The 21,905-nt window shown below is 38.4% G+C and overlaps 1 protein-coding gene across 1 annotated transcript in view; it reads left to right on the forward strand.

The window, feature by feature from the left end:
- The window catches only part of FAM81B (family with sequence similarity 81 member B), a 49,959-nt gene that overhangs the window by 26,338 nt on the left and 1,716 nt on the right, over positions 1-21,905 (forward strand). The window contains 4 exon segments of the mRNA XM_089909118.1: positions 6,232-6,361; positions 12,177-12,283; positions 19,832-19,967; positions 21,589-21,784. Of these exon segments, the coding sequence (XP_089765244.1) occupies positions 6,232-6,361; positions 12,177-12,283; positions 19,832-19,967; positions 21,589-21,784 (569 nt within the window).

Here is a 21,905-nt window from a genome sequence, read left to right on the forward strand (position 1 = left end):
TTCCTAGCAAACCTTTTACTGCTTCATAAATCAAAGTCAATATTTTATAACAACAATGTGCTTTGAATTTTATATCTTATTTTCCACTCCAATGCAGTGGCAGTTTAAAAGCAAATACTTCCAATGAGATGAGGTTCTGAAAGTTGTCTGGCCTGCTTTTGACACTCTGTACTGTATTTGATAGATTAGTCTCATGTGCAAAGAAAGAAAAAGGCAGGTATGTAAAAGGCAGCCACACAGACGGCTTACAATCTGTAGAAACAGCCAGAGGAGGCCAACCCTCTATCCACACTTGACTATTTGGGACCCCAAGGCAGATCTGCAGATGAAAAAAAAATGTTGTGTTGATGTGGGATTAAAAGCATAAGTCATGTCCTTTGGAGAAACAATAACGATATTATTTGGATACTGTCAACTTTTGAAAAGAGTGGGGACTTCTCATTAAAGATATTTTTACTCCACTTGAGATATCTCAATGCCAGTAAAAATAAAAGGAAGAAAACAAAAAACTTCATCTTTACTAGAACATGGAAGTTGCCATAACCACGAACCACAAACAGAGCACATTTAGCAAATGCTGAGATGTTTGGACTGATAGTGTTCTCCTTAGACCTTAAACATAATGATTTCCTCCAACTCAAGAGGCATAATTCAGAAAGGCATAGACCAAATATTTTGAATATAGCAATGTTACCTAGGGGATGGGGTGAGTCACAGGAGAGATAGGAAACGTCCCTTGAGAGATTCAGGTCAGCAACACAGAAGAGCAGAGTGGGTAGAGCTGAAGGTGCAATCGTGTTATTTATCATCTGGGGCCTCCCTTCTTGCCACTTCATGCCTGAGAGAAACCAGCTGGGGCGCAACAGGCTGAGGAAGGAGAGGAGGTGATAACATCACGTGAAAGAATCTATCATGATGATTTGCTGTGAGATACACCAATCTGGTTTTTGAGGAGAAAATGGGGAGATGTGCCCTCTTCCCTGGGCCTAAAGAAATGACAGATTTGATAACGATAAGGCTGAGTAGAGGAAGTGATCTACTCTCCACCAAACACACACTAACTCACATATATACAATGGAATATTATTCGGCCATAAAAAAGGAATGAAACAAGGCCATTTGCAGCAACGTGGATGGACCTAGGGATTGTCATGCTGAGTGAAGTAAGTCAGACAGAGAAAGATAAATATCATATGATATCCTTATATGTGGAATCTAAAAAAAGGTTACAAATGAATTTATCTACAAAACAGAAATAGAGTCACAGATGTAGAAAACAAACTCGTGGTTACCTGGAAGTAAGGGGGGCAGGGAGGGATAAACTGGGAGATTGAGACTGACATATACACACTACTGTATATAAAATAGATAATAAGGACCTATGGTATAGCACAGGGAGCTCTAATCAATACTCTGTAATGACCTATATGGAAAAAGAATCTAAAAAAGAGTGGAGATATGTATATGTATAACTGACTCACTTTGCTGTACACCTGAAACTAACACAACAGTGGAAATCAACTCTACTCCAATAAAAATTATTTTTAAAAAGTATATATATATACTCTCACTCATAGGCCAGTGGCCAGAATCTCAGGAAGATGTGAAAGTGGGACTTAGGAAGAATCTGGCCTGTGCGTGAAAACCACCACCACCGTCAATCGATCGATCGATAGATAGGTACGTAGGTAGATAAAAGTGTAAGACTGATGAATATATCTCATGACAGGAATTACCCAGAAAAACAAAGGAAGAGTTCAAATCAAAGTTCTCCTGGTTTCAAAGAAATTAAGAGTAAACAAAAGAGATAAAAGAAGATTGCTGATTGAACTGTCACATGTCATTTTGCTCCTTCCAAAAGCACCACTAAGTCTACAGTAAAAAAGAGTTTTCCCTTTAAAACATAAACCCACAAAGACAGGGGATATCAGTCTAGAAACACTGGAACCTAGAAGACAGATAGACATGTGGAAACTGACTGGGCAGATGTAATGAGACCAGTTTTAAAGCTGTGGGATAAGCTGAGAATGACCTGGTTTTACACCACAGAACTCTCACAGGCTTAGGAGGGCTGGGCCAGGCACCTCTGAGAGTGTGGGTGAAGGTGGCCTCTTGCCTCCTGGGAGAGGAACTGAGAGAAGTAGGGAGAGGCAGAGGCAAGAACCACTGCAGTGTGTTATTAGCCTTCTTGTTATTATTGACTTTTAAGCTATAAACATGTTTTACTTTGATAAAAATAAGAGATAAAAGGGATCCCCCCCCCACCGAAAAGAGATTATCAAATAACAAAAGGAGATAGATAAACTGGAATTGCTCAGGGATAAGTGAAAGAAAACATTAAAATATTACAGGGGTTCAATCTACTTTAGAAGTCCCCAAAAGAGGATACATACAAGTGAAAATAAGTTATTTTTTTAAAAAAGGCATGACCAAACTGTACAAAACAAAAATGCTTTTCTATATAAAAATGGTTAGAGAAATGATGTATAGGGAAGACAACACAGACCTCATTCAACAGAGACATAAGAGGAGCTCCTAAAGAAGAAAAAGAACAAATTCTTCAGAAGAAAAAAATATTTATGGTTATAAGAGAGAAAGCTTTCTTGAAACAAGAGATTTGAATCTGTAGATCAAAAGGAAAACTGCAACCCCAGAAAAATGTACATAAGAACAATTAAACCAAGATACCTGGTTGAAGTTACTGAATATCAAGGATAAAGAATCAATAGAAGAAAAAAGAAAAACAAAAAAGAATCATTAGACATCTAGGTAGACAAAACAGATTACATAAAAGAATGAAAAAACATAGTCATCTCAGACTTCTCCACCTCAAACCATGCCAGATAAGAATGGAGCAATGTCTATCATGTTCTGAAAAAAAGAAAAAGTGACCCAATAATGTCTTCTTAACCAAATTACTTTTCAAGTATAAGAGAACAGACATTCTCAAGTATTCATGAATGTAAAGATTCCAATGCTTCCTGGATCCTTCTTTTGAAATCTGGATGACAAAATCTGGCCAACCAAGGAATTAAATCAAAATAAGGGGGGACTTCTCTGGTGGCGCAGTGGTTAAGAATCCGCCTGCCAATGCACAGGACAGAGGTTCGAGCCCTAGTCTGGGAAGATCCCACATGCTGTGGAGCAACTAAGCCCATGCGCTACAACTACTGAGCCTGCATGCCACAACTACTGAGCTCACGTGCCACAACTACTGAAGCCCATGCACCTAGAGCCCACACTCCTCAATAAGAGAAGCCACTGCAATGAGAAGCCTGAGCACCTCAACAAAGAGTAGCCCCTGCTCACTGCAACTAGAGAAAGCCCGCACGCAGCAACAAAGAACCAACGCAGCCAAAAAAAAAAAAAAATCAAAATAAGGATTTCAGATAAGAAATCATAGTTTTAAAGGACTGTCATTGAACATAGAATCTAAATATAGGATGAAGATTCAATAAGAGTGGGAAATTTAGTTGCAGAACGCACTGTAAATGTCATAAAAACTTATTTTTAAAATAGAAAAGTATTAACAAAAACTGTTGAAAGAGCAAGGATATAAACATTTAGTTGCTCACTTTTTGGCATATGGCCAATAGATAATGTCTAAAGTTGAAATGGTAGTTGTAAAAAGTATAATGATTCCAATCTATGTTAGCTTTTTATAACTTCATTCTTTAGAAATCTCTCTTGTAGTGAGGAGATATATATATATATATTTGAAGTTCAGCAATTTCTTCATTTTTCACTACAGTTTCCTTTCCTTAGGTTAAATTAAAATTCAGTGTAAGGGGGCTTCCCTGGTGGCGCAGTGGTTGAGAGTCCGCCTGCTGATGCAAGGGATGCGGGTTCGTGCCCTGGTCCGGGAAGATCCCACATGCCGTGGAGCGGCTGGGCCCGTGAGCCATGGCCGCTGAGCCTGCGCGTCCGGAGCCTGTGCTCCGCAATGTGAGAGGCCACAACAGTGAGAGAGGCCCGTGTACCGGAAAAAAAAAAAAAAATTCAGTGTAAGGTTTTTAACTAAAGCTGGTACCTATAATCCTAATATTCTAAAATTAATTTATTATATTTCTTTCTTCCTCTCTCCATGTGTAATATATATACATATATATACATATAACCACACATCATATCTATATAATATGTGTATTTAGTATAATGGTGAATGAAATAATAACCAAATATTAGCAATGACTATTTCTGAAAAGTGGAATTTGGGATGACGTTAACTCTCTTCTTTGTTCTTTTCTTTTTGTATTATGTGTAATTTTTTTATAACGAGCATGTGTTATTTTAAAAGAAACAATAAAGTCACTTCAAAGGAGAGAGAGAGAGACTTCCTTTTGAAATATGGAGTGCAGCTTTGAAAAACCACTAATCCTTGACTTCAACGTGTGGGGTTAAGCTGGTGAGGTGGGGTGAAAATGAAAAGGTGGCAACTCTCAACTGTTCATCTATTTGAGGAAATAAACAGTAGCTGCTGATCCTGTGTGGGTGCTTCCTCTGTGCCAGCCACTGGCTAAACATTTTGCATTCATTACCTCCTTCATCCTTCAATAACCCTAGGCAGGTCCACCCTTCAAGACAGCCGCTTATGGTTTGGAAAGCTGAGCACACAGCACTCCGGGAGACATTGTTCACATTGTCTCCCTCACCATATGTCTGGCACGCCCTGGAGTTGTGCAGGGGACAAATTGTGCAGCTACATGCAGTGACCTCAGCATCGTTACCCCCTTTTCTCAGATAAGGAAAACTGAAACTTACAGATGTTAAGAAAATTGTCCCAGATCACAAACCTAGGAAGTAGTAGAGGCCAGACTCAAAGACGCATCTATCTGACTAAATCCTCAACCACTAGCCTATGACGCACAGACCAGCGGTCCCTGAGCGTGGGAGCAGGTGGCGCTGGGTGAGAGGCGGCAGGGAGAGGGGGCAGCAGCAACTACTCCCGTGTAGCCTTTGGGTGTCTTAATGTGAACTCACGTAAGAATATTCTAACCAACAGTAGAGGTTGTTCTGACACTAACAGTTTATATATACAAACGTGTGAAATGGCTTTCGCCCATGACTTTGGTGCTCCCTTTTTTTATCAGAATACTTCCTAATTTTTCCTCCCAGCAGTGTCCCCACCCCTCACCATTTATCTGGTATCCCTTTCAAGAGGTTTCTCAGGAAAATTACCATCCTTAGCTCACCTTTGGCTCAACTTTGGCCCCAAAAATCTTAAGAAAAAGAAATTCACTTCTAGAGCCTAAAAAATGTTGACAGTCATAAAACAATATTTATAGCACTTAGCATGACAATATGAAAATATAGTTCCTAATAACTATTACTCGATGATAGTCAGAAGTTATTTTAGAGAATGACAAACTTCAAAGTGATCTCTGGTGACTCATATACAAAAGACAACACGACAGCGCTCTCCGCCCTATCCTTCATGCAAATATGAGTGTATTGAAACTGGCAATACAGTATGTAACCTGTTCTCTCCCAAGGGAGGCCGTGAGTTGGGATAGTGGGTGGGGTTCCCTGACGTGCTGGGAAGATTGTTAATCTGAACTCCAACCCCATTTCACCAGGGTTCCTTCCTGGAAATGCCAAATGCCACCTAATGGGCCAAAGCTCAATACACACGTTAGTGTGGATTATTTTTGTCCTAACCTAAGGCAACACTTGATTGACACCACTCAAGGAGCAGGAGTTTTCACTGGGGCTAAGAGAAAGGACGTTGTCTTTTGACGATGGGATGGAAGACTTTGGTGTGTTGGGACACTTCTTTTAGCCGAAGGAGAACTGACAGTCTGGGAGCCAAGGATAGAGGATAAAGGGAGGAAAGAGGACTCAGAACACAATGTAGAAGAGGAAAAACTTTCAATTTTGCCTAACCATAGGCAGCAGGGAGTATGCCCAAAACATCAAAATCTGTTGGAACTCCTATGACTGAGTTAACGTATCAGGCCACAAATCTAAAATTTTACCCAATTTCCCCCAAAGTCTTCATCTACTCAATCTCAGTGCTTTGATTTGGGCCAATGTATCATTATCCAACCTGGTTTCTCTCCCTCTGGAAAAAAAAGAGGAAGATGATGGCGATTTCTGTATATGCTCCTACACCTGCCAACTCACTTTTCAAAGAACTTTAGAACTTTTGCCATCAAATGAATGCACGGATTCTACTATAGTATTAAAAATTGTATAAGCCTATCAATCTCACAGTCTTCATCTTGCCACTAGATGTGATTCCAGCATCATGAAGCTTTCTGGAGACATTCACTTCATCAGGCACGAGCACCAGCGACTCGAAAAAACAATTCAAGAGCTCATGTCCGCCCTAGAAACTGTTTCTAAAAACTTGGATATGAAGGTAACTGAAAATATTTGGAACTCTTACGTGTTACTGCCGGAAGTAAGATCATTATAGCTTATCAAAAAGCTCAGTCAAGAGGTAATTGTTCAAAAGAACTCTTTTCCTCCAAAAGGTTTAAATACGACAGCTCATGTATATACACCATGAGTACTGCCAGGGTAATCAACAAATATTGAATGAGTGCCTCCGATGTTCCAAAACGGCCGCCCCTTGTAAGCGTATGCTACTTTATTCTACTGTTGCCATTATTTCCTTACTCTCCGGGTTCTTCTCAAAGGCTGTGTAACCAGAGAGAATAAGCAAAGGAATTTCCCATGGAAGATATTATAATACTATTAAAGGTTCAGCATTAACGTCAGTTGATCACGTTACATCCCTGCAATGGGTTATGTCTCTTACAAAATAATACACAAGTCCTTTGGCCTGGATTTTAAAAGCCATCTCTACACTGGCCCCTGCTTTTCTCTACAGCTCACCCTCATGCTTCCTGGCTCACCCTTTAGACCCAGTGACACTGAGCTACCTGTAGGTAGGTCCCACTCACTCCAAGATACTGCACTGCATCCATGTTCTCTGTGCTCTTTTTGCCTGAAATGTCTCTCCCCCTTTTCACCTTCCCAGGCAATGGTTTACTGAAAGGAGCCAATGCAAACTCTTCCATGCCCCACTTTTTCATGTACTTTATGTGAGGCAAACACATCTCCTCTGAAGTCATTTGGGCAGAACAAAGTGGAAATCCTTTGGGAATTGGGGGAGATGAAATCTTGCTGTTTATTTGTTCATGGAGCCAGTTTATCAAGAGTGGAAGGTGCACAGGGGCACACAGTTTACTCCAGTCCCACGAGGCTCGTCCATCCTCCTACAAACCCATCTCAATAGTCCTAATAGTTTTTGGGTTGATTCCCTCAGTTTTTCAAGATAATCATATCAACAACAAATCTTAACAGTTTTATCTCTAGTTTTCTGGTAAAACTTCATGACTTTTTTCTTAAGGCCTTGACCAGAACTTCCGGAATAATATTACATAAAAGAGGTCAAAGAAGGCAGCTTATCTTGTTCCTGATTACTCTGGAAATGTCTTTGTTGTTTGCTGTTGGCTACTGGTTTGATATATTTTTATCAGACTTATTAAGGAAGTATTAAGTAAGCATCCAACAATTAAGGAAGTATCCATCAATCCTACTTTACTTAGTTTTTATTAGAACTGAACATTTAATTTTATAAAACACCTTTTGGACATTAACAAATGCCTAACTCAGCATGGTTGTGTTTTGGTTTGGCTTTCTGTTTGTTAGCTTATTTATTTCTTCAGCCTTCTAATGTGCTATGTCAGAGCATTTCCCAATGCTGAAACATTCTGGAATTTCTATAATGAAAGCTATACGGTCTTCGTAATAATTCAGTATTTAATTTTGCATCTAACTTCAAAGGTGATGTTAGACTCTAGTTCCCTCTCCTTAGTTTTTCTAAGATAATACATACATATGATTCAAAATCAAAACTATATGAGAAAACACACCCCAAGAATTTTCACTCCCACTTCTGTCACCAGTTATCACAACCATTCATGCCCCTCACAGGTAACAATTTTTATTAGTCTGTTGTGAATCCTTTCAGTATGCCTTTAAAAAGATAGAAGCAAATACAAATATATATATTTTCTCCTTCTTACACAAAACATGTGTATTACTATGCACCTGTTTGTTTTTTTTAACTAAACCAACATATCCTAGAGATCCACCCTATCAATACATAGTTTCCTCATTCTTTTTCACAACTGTGTACTCTTCCTCTGTGTATAATGGCTCATTTAACCACTCTCTCACAGATGAACGTTTGGATTCTTTTCACTAATTTGCTTTTTCAAACATTGCTGCAATGCATAATCTTGCACTTATGTTATTTAGTGTGTCTGTAGGTATGTCTGTAGAATAAATACCCAGAAGTGGGATTGCTGGGCCAAAGGTACCTGTGTTTGTTATTTTGAAAGATCTTGCTCTCTGCAGGGCTTTTACCATATTGCATATCCGCCGACAATATATAAAATGTCCTATATCCCCATTGCCTCATCAATGAGTGTTTGACTTTTGAATTTTGCCCTTTTTTAAAAGAAAAAGATAGCATCTCTGTATTTTAATTAACCTTTCTTATTACATCTTTCCATATATTCAAGAACTATTAGTATTTCTTTTCCAGTGACCTGTCTGTTCATAGCTTTTATCCATTTCTCTATTGGGTTATTTTTCTTTTCAATTTCTGGGAGCTCTTTATTAGGGAGACGATATGAGCTGCAAATACATTTTTCCAGTGTGTTGTCTTTTGACTTTTGATATGCATATGTTCTCTATTTGTAGCCAAATTTATCAGTCTTTTTTTGTGTATGTGGCTTCTGGAATTTTAAGTCACATTTAGACCGAGCTTCCCCACACAAAGGCTTGAAAGAATTGCTCATATTTTCTTCAAGCACTTTCATGGCTTTATTGTTTATATTTAAATTCTTGGAGTTTGGAGTTTTCCCTAGAATAGGATGTGTCTTAATTATTATTTTAATTATTGAGACCTTGTAGTATTTTTACTATCCGGTAGAGCTAGTCCCTTCCACTGCTTTCCTTTTTCCCTTTTCCTGGTGATAATTGTTTGTTTTTGCATATGATTTTAAAATCAGCCTGTCTAGTTCCAGCAAATAAATAAATAACTCTGCCTTAATTTTTATTGAAATCATGTTAAATTTATAAATTAATTTTAGAACTGATATAGTCATAATGCTGAGTGTTTTATCCAAGAACACAGCATACTTCCTGTTTGTTCAAGGTTCACTTTTATATCCTTCAGGAGTGGTTTCAAATTTTCCTCATGTAGGTTAGGCAACACCTTAAATGTATTTTGAGATTTCGTCATCTTTTTTTTTAGTTTACTGTAATGGGGGTTTCATTATATCTTATAACTAGTTGTTAGTTGTGTGTTATAAAGGCTGTATTAATTTTATACTTCAGTGAATTCTCTTGATTATAATAATTTTTCAGTTGGTTTTGGTTTTTCCAGTCACACAACCATATGATTTTTAAACAATAATAATTTGACCTCATCTTTTTCCATTTTATACACATAATTTCTCTTTTTTCTAATTGTTTTGAATAATAACTCTGGTGCAATATTAAATAGTAATGCAGCGATAGTGGGCATCCTGGTCTCATTCCTGACTTTAACAGAAATGTTCCCAGTGTCTCTCCTGTGATGGAGGAAGTAAGTTTTCTCAATAAGTGTGTTTAATACGCAATTGTTCCTATTTTACTAAGGTTTTGAAAATCAAGAAAGATTATAAAAATAAATTAGTCTTGTAGATAAAATGTACAGCATAATGACTATAGTTAATACTGTATTATGTATTTGAAAGTTGCTAAGAGAGTGGATCTTCGAAGTTCTCATCACAAGAAAAAAAATTGTAAGGTGATGGATGTTAAGTTATTGCGGTGCTCATTTTATAGTATATACATATATCAAATCATGCTCTACAACTAAAGCTAACACAATGTTAAATGTCAATCATATCTCTATTTTAAAAAGTAATTATGAATTATGTTAAATAACTTTGTAGCATTTGTGCAAATAATGTCAGTTTTCTCCTATACTAGCATAATTATTTGTATTAATAAATTTCCTTTTTTTTTTTTTTTAATTTTGCGGTACGCGGGCCTCTCACTGTTGTGGCCTCTCCCGTTGCGGAGCACAGGCTCCGGACGCGCAGGCTCAGCGGCCATGGCTCACGGGCCCAGCCGCTACTGCGGCATGTGGGATCTTCCCGGACCGGGGCACAAACCCGTGTCCCCTGCATCGGCAGGCGGACTCTCAACCACTGCGCCACCAGGGAAGCCCTAAATTTCCTATTATTAAATCATCCTTACTTTAAAAAAAGAATCAGTTGCACTTGATTATGATGTGTTTTCCATTGGGCTGCTGAACACTATTTGCCGATATTTTATTTAAGAATTTGGCATCAATGTTTACAAATGAGGTTAGTCTCCAGGGGCATTTTTTGTGCAATCTTTTTCAGATTTTGGAATCAATGTTGCACTGATTTGATTAAGATAATTTGGAAATTTCTCTTCTTTTTCTATGCTCTGTAACAGTTTAAAGAGCATTATAATTATCTATTCATTAAGGATTTGGTAGCTTTACTTCTGAAAGTGTCAGGGCCTGATTATTTGGTGGGAAAGGGATGGTGATGGGTTTTGAGCACAGCAGTCAAGGCCCTTGGCCATAATATGCTCTTTATTGTAGGTGACCTGAGAGGCACATTTTCATGTGAAACACTGGGGAATTAAACAATAGAATTTTTAAAGTTTTTTTTTACTCAAATGGTTAGATTCTTGTTTCTTTATAATTTTCTTATTTATTTCTAGTTTAAATGCAAGGTAGTTAGTTGCTTTTCCTGCTTTTTGGAATAATTTGAGAGTTTCTTTGTAGTCACATGTGTACTTAGTTGTAAATGCTCAGTGGGCACTGGGAAAGAATGAGTGTTTTCTGTTTGCAAGTTTGATTGTTTGGCATGTAAATGTATAAATAAACTATATTTGTCCTATCTTTTTATATACTTATTTATATGTTACTTATTTGACCAGTAAGTCAAGAGAAGTCATTTAAAATCTGTAATACATTGTCTCTGTTAGTTTATCCTTGTAATTCTACAACTGCTCAATATATAAGGTAAAGTTTCAAAACTATTTTTCACTGTGTATTTTAGAAAGAATGATTTTTACCTATAAAATGATCATCTTTGTTCCTTTTTACGTATTTTGCCTTGAATAACATTTTATCTAATGATGTTGCTCTGCCTGCTTTCTTTTCCTTTGCTTTGGCCATGCTTAATTTGCCCATGCTTCATTGTTAACAATTCTGCTTTTGACTGTACTTTCTATAAGTAGCCTGTATCTCGTATAAATAACCAATCGTGTGCTGTTGGTTGCCCACCCAACAATGAAATCCTTCCATTATTCACCTCTTTCTTTTCTAAGAGAACTTAGATTTTAAGTACCCACTCAGCCCCACATGACCATCTCTTTCAGCAGTTGAGTTTGGCCAAAAGCAATCATGTAGTTTCATTCCCCTTGACAGTGATTACTTTTGACATGATTATGGGCTGCATAATCATGCATCTGTTTCCCAATCCAGTCCTTTTACCTAAAGAACTTCTTCAATGCTTCCAGCAATGTGGAAGGCACTTTTACCCTAACTTCCAAACATGAGCTTGTTTTTTCCTATGTTTAAAATGCCATAAGTCATTTCACTTGGGATTTACTTGTGCTCCTGTCAGAATCCTACCTGGAAATTCCCGAGGCCTGATCTTAGACCACTCAGGTGTTTTCTTTGCAGAGCCCAATTGTGCATTTAAGCATTTATTCAATAGCATTTGGTGAGCATCTACCATTGGTCATCTAATGTGCGCTGAGGATACAGTGGTGATACAGGCTAGAGTGGCTTACATTTTAACTGGGGAGACAGAAAGTAAAGAAATAATCAAATTAACAGACTGATAAGCTAATGTCAGTAGCATGTTTTTGTCACATCATCAGGTAATCTATTATCAGAAAGAATACTATAGACAGCAGAATGGAACGCTCCCCTATTCTTTCCCTGAAGATAGTGCTATAACTGTTGAATCGTTCCTTTGAAAAAAATAATTTTCAAATGCAGACATGCTTTAGGCTTAAAGCTGGACTTTTATTCTGGGCTCCTTTAGGACTAAAGTATAATTAACGTAAGTGCTAGTGGTTTTGTTCACACACAAAAAATCTGCCTTTTGTACTTTCATTAGGTAATGCAGCTCTTAGGAAAGATAGAGGCTTCCAGCTGTGAGCAAATCTCAAATTTAAAGGTGGTCCAGGGGGATTATCACCAAGAAATGAACCTTTTGGAGTTCAAGTAAGTGAATGGAAGATTTTTAATTGTTTAATGCATTCCAAAGGGTTTTGCTTAATGAAATCATTGGCATTAAATAAAATCCTATCCCAGGAATTTGAGCCTGTCCAAGAATTAAAGCAACAAACTGATGCAGAGAATATTTTACACTAAAGTAATTTATACAACATTCTTAATTTTAAAATATATATATTAATTTGTCATTCTCTTTTTTTGTATATCTCAACTAAAATGATACTTTCTGATAGAGTATAATTTTAACTTATCAATTGTACATTAAAATGCCTCAATGTAAAGCACTATTGAACATACACTGATTCCACAAGATTATCAAATAATTTTTTAAAGACTGATTCACAAGCTTTTTTTTAATGATTTCTTCTAAGACCCTTTCCTTAGTTCTTTACAGTATCCCTATTTTAATACTGGTCTCTATCCCACATTACACCGAGTTTTCCCCTGTACAATGGAGAAAGCAACTAAGGAGACAAGATGCCACAAACACTCAGATTACTGGCCTCCTTATCCTCAAATCCTCCTTTCTCATTTAAATGACCACCATTTCCTGACACCATGGTTCAGGCAAAGGGAAATTCTAGGCACTTAGATGATACCACCTTACTGCTCCTTCTATTCTTGTTCTTTTCCTCTCTGTCCCACATCACTTGAGCTTAATGCCTTGGTCAAATCGTATTCTGAGTATACTCTTTCTCCATTTTTCCCCATCTCTACCATATTTCATTAAATCCAAGTGCCATTGACTATAAGATATACCATTACATTCTTGTACCTCTAAGACATGAAGCTAACAATTAAACCATAGCATGCTATCATTTTATGACACCTCCCAATTTCAGAGATGTTAAGTTAGGAAAAGCGTGTGTCTTAGAAATTGATGAACAACAGTAGTCATCACTATAACTCAGAGAAGTAGGTGTCTTGGGTAAACAGAAAATACCTACTTTCTTCATATTCTAAAAAAGCAGGTTCTTAAATTCTAGCACAATGAGGGTGCTCAGTAAATATCTGTGTCATGATTGATCTAATCCCTTTAGCTTAGAATTAAGATAGAAAAAAGTGTCCAAAGGAGAAATAGAATAGTAAACTGTTTCTAGAAGTATAATTTAAGAAGGGATTTTATTGGGGGAGGAAAGGGACTTATAATCTGGAGTGGAAGACTGGCTTAAAGGGATCAAGAATATTAACAAATAGAAAAGAGGGGAAAAGGAAATGTTTGAGATCTAGGGCTGACTGCTTCACTGCAGGTGCTGCATACTTTTTCCACCTGCAGTCCAGTGGGAAATCAGCTTACAGATGAATCATCTAAATAGTTAAATCTGCATCTGGACACTTTTGTAACAGTATAAACTGGAATCTTTCTCTCACTTGAAATAATGAAGTCTTAAAATTTCATTAGTATTACAGTAGGTAGTAGTGAACTTATAAACGAGATTTTTTTCCCCAGGCAAACACTTATAAGCTCTAGTAATTCAATTACACAATTGACTCTTTTAAATTAGAAAGTAATATGCATTCATCGTAACAAATAAAATAAGGCAAAGTTGAAAATAGAGGTCACCATTCAAGCTTCGTAATGTAACCAATGCTAACACCAGGGGTGTATCCTTCCTCACTTTCCCCCTCATTAATATAAATATGTAACAGAAAAGGGAGATTTTATGTATATACATATATAATATATATAACATACGTTATATACAAAGAGAGAGCATGGGTTTTTAAAATAAATCCTACACACATTACTCAATAATTTGTGTTTTTCCAGGACATCTTGGATATCTCTCTCTAGATCAGTGAATATTTTTCTAGCATTATTTTTTACAGCTGCATAATATTTTAACTTACAGATATGTCATAATTAATTTACTCATTTATCTTACTGATGCATAGATTCTTTCCAGTTTATAGCTACCACAAACAAAAATTATTGTGTGCATATCTTTACATTTCCTTAGATATAGGTGCTTTTATTTCTATAGGCAAGATTCTTAGGTCAGAGTTTATGTTTTCATTAATTTTTATAAATTTCTTTCTAAAAATGTTGTAGCAATTTACTCACACCAGCAATGCATGAGAAGACCTTTCTGTACATTCTCATCCACGATGGATATTCTTCTTAATATTTGCCAATTAAAGGATAAAAAATAGCATCTCTTGTTTTCATTTGCATTCCCTTCACCCTTTGAATTTCCTTTTCTGTGAATTGCCCATTCTTACCATTTATCTTCATCACTTTCTTATCAATTGGTAGGATTCCTTCACATTAGGGATATTAACCCTTTGAGCTATGTATTGCAAAGTATTTTGCTCAAAGAGAAAAGTAAGGCAGGTAGGCCTCTTTTTTTTTCTTCTTCTTTTCAATCAGAGGACTTCTCAAAGCAAAGTGGATGCGGTATATAGAATTTGCTTTACTTTTTTAAGAAACAACTGTTTCTGAACAAAGGGATTAAACGCTTTTGATAACATTAAGGTGTAAGTTTAACTGAGCAATTTTCCCATTTAGAAACTTTAACAAATTCAAGTTTAATGGTCAACTGAACATATTTTATATTGAACTTAAAAGCCACAATACTGTCTTGGGGTTTTCTAGTGAATCTTTGGGACTTTGGCACTGATCACTAGACTTGACAAAGGAAATGCACAGGCTGGGCATCTGGACCCCTGCACTGAGCCTTCTCTTTCCAGAAGGGCCTTAGTCAGATGTTCAGCTAAGTAATGTCCTAAGCTGACAACTGAGTGCTTATAGAGCAACAGTCTCAGCCATCATGAACTACGGCTGTCTTTCAGCAAGGGGTGGGCAGGTCAGCACTGACCAGTCACTCCCTGGATAGCTCTTGTTGCTGACGCTGTTCAGTTGATAGTGATTTATAAGAAAAAGCATTTGGTGAATGAAGCAAATGTATAGAGTCAAACCTTACCACACAGCTTTGAAAATGCTACCACAGTAGAAAGTGGACCAGAGCAAGGACCTGTCTCATTTATCTTTGTATCCTTCACACCCAGCACATTCAGACACAAATAGAAGCCAGTGAATGAATGTATGTTTAGAGCACCTATAATATGTAAGCTGTGTTTTGGAATATCCAAAGACATAATCATGGCCATATACAGTGGGGGAGAAAACACATAAATAAGTGACAAGCTCATAACAGGTAAAGTAAAAGTTGAGATGGTGTTAAATGAGATATATCAGTAGGCAGAAATAATAAATATTCATTGCCATTTTTAGATGCCTACCGATCCCCAAGTGCTCAAGATGTGCAGGTACACCCAGCTCTGCAGTCTGGGTCTTATCTTTAAAAACAAGGAAACTTATAGTCATGGAAATTAAACAATTTACCCAAAGTCACACAGCTAGAAAGTCTCTGACTCCAAATCTCAGGTTATGTTTGTCAGTTTGTGATGTCTCCATCTCATAATTCCACCTACTGTAGTAAACTAACTGTGCTACAGAAATTTAGGGAAGGGAAAAATCACATGTGCTCAAAACTATGACGGTATGAGGCTATAAAGGTACTGATATTTAAACTCAAGTACAATTTAGAATGAACAATTAACAAAAGTCTTTGTATCAGAGTGGAGTCGGAATTGCTTTTTAATTAGTCTCACTAATTAGAAGTCACAGAACATTGAGAAGAAATTAATTTAAGATATATTGGTATAAACTTAGTAGAAAAAAAAAGTTTCTTGAAATTTATTTCTTGCTTCTGACATGAAACTAAGACTCTTAAACTCAATTTCTAAAGAAGCAATAGTACCAAGTCTAAAGCCCTTTTTCAGATATGATTACAAAAAATGAAAACATCTTCTGTGTTTACAGCCCATCAAAGAGCACTAAATCTTTTTATATTCCCATTTGGTTAGAGCCACCATCTGAATTCTTGAGAGCCTGGTAATAGTAACAGTTTCCAAGAATTCAAAATGTTCACATCTTCTAAAAAAGTTCATGCAACAGATTGTTAAATGCAAGACAACTGGGTTTGAGACATAAGTGAACTGGTAAAACTAGCCCAGGATGGAGCTATGTCCTCATTTATGTATGTCATCCAGAACCAGGGAGGTCACTGGAATATTTGTTCCAAGCCCCATACTCTGCCCTCACCATTCACTCTCGCCACAGCTCTCTACCCTGGGCTCCGGTTATGTCTATAGAGCCCCGTTAAATTTTCTTTTAGTTTTCTGTAACTTTCTCCCTTATAATTGAACTTGGTGTACATTTTAACCTGATTCTATTAGTATGAAAATTTTTTTAAAAAACCAGCCTTTATCTCACGTTTATCCTAGTGAGGTCTCTGGTTATAATTTAAAAGTCTGACTTGTGTTTTGAGGAAAAAGGACAGAAAAAGCTATCTATCAATCTATCTACCTATCCATCTATCTACCTAGCTACCTATCTGTATCTAACTATATCTGACTGAAGTGCTCCCATAACCACTTGTATAGGAGATTTGGGAACTAAAATGTGAGCGTCATACTAGATAAATTCATCCTATTGAGATTTTAACTGTATGTTAAAATTAACATACAGTTAACACAATAACTGTATGTTATAATTAACAGAAAAATCATTCTTACATAGTAAATCATGTCCACTATGTTAGGAAAAAGTATAAAGAGAGACAAAGATTTACATAAACCTCTGTTTTTATCCTTTATACCTTTCAAGGAGAATGCTTTTTAAATAATGCTTTCATATTTTAATAAACTACCAGCAGACAGAATCTGACTTGATTGTTATCAGCAAAGTGAGTCTCCAATTGCAGGCAAAACCTTGTAATAAGGATCATAAGAAGTAATTCAGTCTTTATGGTTTATTTTAATTTCAGAGTTTCAATTACTGCCATGTCCTTCTAGAGACATTACCTGGGTACATTTAATGGTTCCTTGATTTTCAGAGGGATTTTAATATTTTGTCAGTGATGAGAGTAAATGCTCTCATTTATTTACACAGTGAAGGTGAGCACTGAAGGACGGATTCTTGATTGTAAAGCCACCTCTTAGTGATCTGGAGATTTACTGTCCCCCTTAACCATCACTATTAATTAATTCTTCCACCAGAGACCAGGGAAGATGAAAATCAAAGATTATGTCTCTAAATAGCTTGACAAGTCTATGATTTGTTATTTGTGAACGGCCCTAATAAAAGGTATTCAATGAAAAATAATAAATCATTTATTCAACCTCTACTTAACTGAGCACTTTCTATATTCCAGGCATTCGTCACAGCCATGAACAAAGCAAAATCCTTGCTTTCATGTGCTAGTGGAGAAGATATATATGTAATATATATCACAAGATGATGAGCATTTTGGAGAAAAATAAAGAAGGGTAAAGGAATAGGGAGTGTCAGGTTGGACAAAGTTTGTTTGTTTTTTTTTTTTAATGTTGTCAAAAACAAGAAAAGCTTCTGTGATAAGGTGGTGCTTGACTATAAATCTGAATGAAATTAGGGCAGGAGCCATTGTATATTCCAAAGAAGAATGTTCCAGATAGAGGTAACAGTTGGCTAAAAAGAGGTTGTCCACCTATCAGCTGGGGGCTTATTTGTCTGAGATCCAACACCTGTTGTTAGCCAGCAGCACAAGTGTTTAAAAGTCATGATTAGACTAAGAACCGGAAGAGTAACCAACTTCATCTTCTTCAATGTTGAGATACTCACCTGCATCAGGTACGCCTTCTAGGTGAAAAATGAAGATCGGAATTTAACTATCATACTGCAACAAATATAAGTATTGGAAAAGTAACTACCTTTCCATTCCTTGATTTCATCATCCAAATCCGAGTTTCTCAACCTTGGCACTATTAGCATTTTGGCTGGATAATTCTTAGTTGTGGAGCTGCCCTGTGCACTGTAGGATGTTTAGCAGCAACCTGGCCTCTACCCACCACAGGTCAGTAGCATCTCCTATTTGTGACAACCAAAAATGTCTGCAGACGCTGCAGAGTGACCCAGAGTCTAAATAAAAATGCAAGTGGCCTCACATAACTTGTCTTTTCCAACTATTAGTCCAAACACTTTTTCAGGAGAGCTAAAGAAGTGTATCCATGCAGTATATGTCCAGCATGCCTTAGGCAATTTCCAGTGATAAATATCACAAGTTAAATTAGCTGCATGTAATTTTTCCTGATCATTAGAGTAAATTATTTCAAGTCACCCCACATTGTAAGGGAGTCCTGAATATTTTCAACAACAAACAACATGCGTTGTTCCTGCCAATCTAATATTTAGCCTAGTCTAAAAGGGAGTCTGAAATTAACTTCTTACCAAGAGCAAGTCCCAAGCAGAAAACATACACACAAACTACTTGCCAGTCCCCCTCCCACCTCTTCTCAATCCCGTATTTCTCAGTCATTTCAGATGAGGATTCCCCTCTCACACTCTCAACCTCTCCACAGTGAATTTTCAAATTGCTGATACATGATTCCAATCATTTTAACCTCTGTAATACCATCTACCTCTGTTGTTGAGAATTCTTCGTTCTCTGTTATTTAACACTCCTAGGGTACATCAACTTGATGCCAGCGATTCCTTCCTGCACACCTCTTGTTATTTCTGATTTTGCCTCACATGAGTAACTCAGCAACTCTTTAAGTCCTCCCAACACCCCCAAAAGAATCCACTCACAGAGATCCATTGGTGACCATGGGGACTTTACTGAAGATTTTGCCTAAAGCAGAGATGACGGCCGAGAAGTGTCTCCCTTGGACCCTCTGCTTCCCTAGATTCCTTTTAGGGCTCTCTTCTTTCTCCCCTCCCCGCTTCTCCCTCTGACTGTTCTCTCCTTTACTAGACAACGCAAGTCCTCTCTGGCCTAGCTCCTCCCCAACCTCATAGTGGCCCTTGTAGAGCAAAGATTCGGCAAACTACTGCCCTTAGCCAGTCTTCCCGTAGCTAAGAATGGTTTTTACATTTTCTAATCATTTTTTAAAGAAAAGAAAATTATACCTCATGGCATGTGAATATTATATGAAATTTAAATTTCAGTGTACATAAAGTTTGATCAGACCACAGCCATGCTCATTGTTTCTTTATAAACAAACCAGGCTAATTTGTGTCATCTGTGGCTGCTTTCCCGCTGCACTGGCAGCGGAGGGGTTGCAAAAGAGACTGTATGGCCTGAAAAGCCTCAACTATTTACTATCTAACCCTTACGGAAAAAGCGTGCTAACGTCTACCATAGAGTAACACCATGCTAAGTGACTTGTCGAAGTAATTTTTCTGCACACACTCACTGCGCCCTGGGCCCCGAAAGGAAGCCTGCGTGGATGACACAGGCCTTTCTGCGTGCGCGTGCTCCTGCCACTGTGTGGACTTGCATTTGGGGCTGTGCAGATGGGTGTCGTCAGCAGGTGGGCTGAACGCAAGCTTGGGGCAGGGACACAGCATGTGCTCCCTCATCCCCCCATCACCCCATAAGTGCTTGCTGGGCACATGGACCCTCATCCGAAAAAACTGCAGACTTTTCAATAAATTTTGGCTTTAGGTTTAAATTTACTTATTAAAATAGAACAAACCACTTTTCCCCCTAGATTTAATGCCCTTTCAACAAGCCTATATAAGGAAATGGAGAACCATCAAAAATGGACAGAAAACCAGTCCATCCGATGTGAACAAGCCCACCTCGGCCATGTAAATCAGTGTCTGAAGCTCCTGCAGGAGAAACTGGTAAGGGGTTGGGTTGCTCATGAAGTTACCAGCCGCACGGCCACTGTCTAGATGCGAGCCACGAGTCAGTTTCGAAAGCCACACTTAAAAATTCACAGTGACCCTCCCTGCACCAGTCGCTGATTTCTTAGCACTGGAATAGGAATCCAGAGGCCTGTCTTCTGGTCCTGTTTGCTACTCCCCAGCTCTGTGAACCCACACTTCTCAGAACGGGCTCTGCCTGTACCAGAATAACCCAAAGAGAGTTTTTAAAAGTACAGATTCCTGGTCCCAACCCAGAGCTGAAGCATCAGACCCTCCAGGGCCTTCCCTGGGAATCTGTGCTCCCGGACAAGCCCCTGGGTGATGCTTAGATACAATAAAGCCTGAAAACGGCCTTAAACATGTCGTTTTACCTCTCCGGAGATCCACTGGTAGATCAAAGGTTTATCAAAACTCCTTTTCCAGGTCAGACCTTGTAGAGACACCCCCACGCTTTGGGGTGAGGTGACCGGGACATACAGGAGACCTGTCGCAGGCTCCCTTCTCCCACGCCAGCCAGCACGGCCAGCACGCTGCTGAGCCCTGATGGCAGGGCAGCACAGGGCCATGAGTCTCACCGGTGGCTGCCAGTCTTGAAGATGATTCAGATGTTTCTGGAACTTCAGTAGAGGGGCTTTAGGCAGCCAGTAAACGACGCTCCAGTTACCCCACCTGAGTTTGTTCAAACTGATAGATGCCAGGAGTCCAAGAGAGGGAGGTAAACGTTACAGCTTTCTCACTGACAGGCTGTTGAAGTATGTGTGGTCAGATCTGCAGCCAAGTGGGCCTGTTGGTCTCGCTCCGGATTTGGGCAGACTCCTCCACCAGTTCTAGGCAGACCTAGGTGACCACAGGGTCATCTGCAGGCAGAAGCCGCCCATCACAAGGAAGAGAGAGACCGGAATCCACCCTTTCTTCAGGCAGGTGGGACCAAAGAGGATCAAAGGGGCCAAGTCAGTCTCAGGCCCTGCTGGTAAATTGCCTGCATTTACATTTGCCAGGAGGAGCAAAGAAGCTAATTAGCGTCAGGCCGCCTCTACAGCCCCCAAGCTGCTGCCCATCAGAATCACCCGGGGAGCTTTCAAATGCCATCAATTCCCGGGCTCCATCGCAGACCAATTAAATCAGAATTGTGGAGGTGGGGAGGTGCTGGTAGGGGAGTTATGGGCCAGGTGATTCTGATAGACAGCAGGGTTAAGAGAAGCACTTCTACCTGAAGCCTGTCCACGTAGAGATAGGCAGCTTGAGGGAATAAGGGCGTCTAACACACAAGCACGTCCAAGGAGCTCTGGTCAAGCAGTATCTAAAACGCCTTCCTTGGCTACACTTCTTTAAACGCTAAAATTCCAAATCCTCAGGCATTTCATAAAGACCACAGCCCTTTCTTTTCTCCCATAGCATGTAGAATTCCAGAAACTACAAATGAACAAGGCCAAACAAAGGCCAAACTTCCGCTTGTGAATAGCTTTAGATACAAGGGAACTTGGTTTGAATTCTCATGTTTAGCACAGAAATCCAAACTTGTTAAAAAGCATTCTCTAAGCTGAAAGTCAAATCCACAAAGGTGTTCTGAAGCTTTATCACATGATATCTTTTGTAGGATATGTCTGAAAAAAAAACGGAAGAAAAATTACTGAAGCTTTCAAGCAAATTAGAGAATTTCATTAACAGGCAGAAACAGGAAGCAGATCTAAACAAAGTAAAGCACATAGAAAATAAACTGTCCAAAAAGATGAACCAACTGGAAAAGCACATCTGGGGTGAATTAGAGAAAATGCAGAATGAATATCAATCAGGTGAGCAGATACCTTTGATTAAGTAAAGAACGTCAGTCAGTCCTTTCCTATCCAGTCCCTCAGGGTTTTCTACTTTGAGCTAATGGCCAGGGAGCAAACTTGTCATTAGCGAAGTGACATC

This window comes from Delphinapterus leucas, chromosome 3 (assembly GCF_059928025.1).
Source record: "Delphinapterus leucas isolate spDelLeu-1000000601 "Yukka" chromosome 3, BTC_Dleu_Yukka2, whole genome shotgun sequence".
In the NCBI taxonomy this organism is placed as follows: domain Eukaryota; kingdom Metazoa; phylum Chordata; class Mammalia; order Artiodactyla; family Monodontidae; genus Delphinapterus; species Delphinapterus leucas.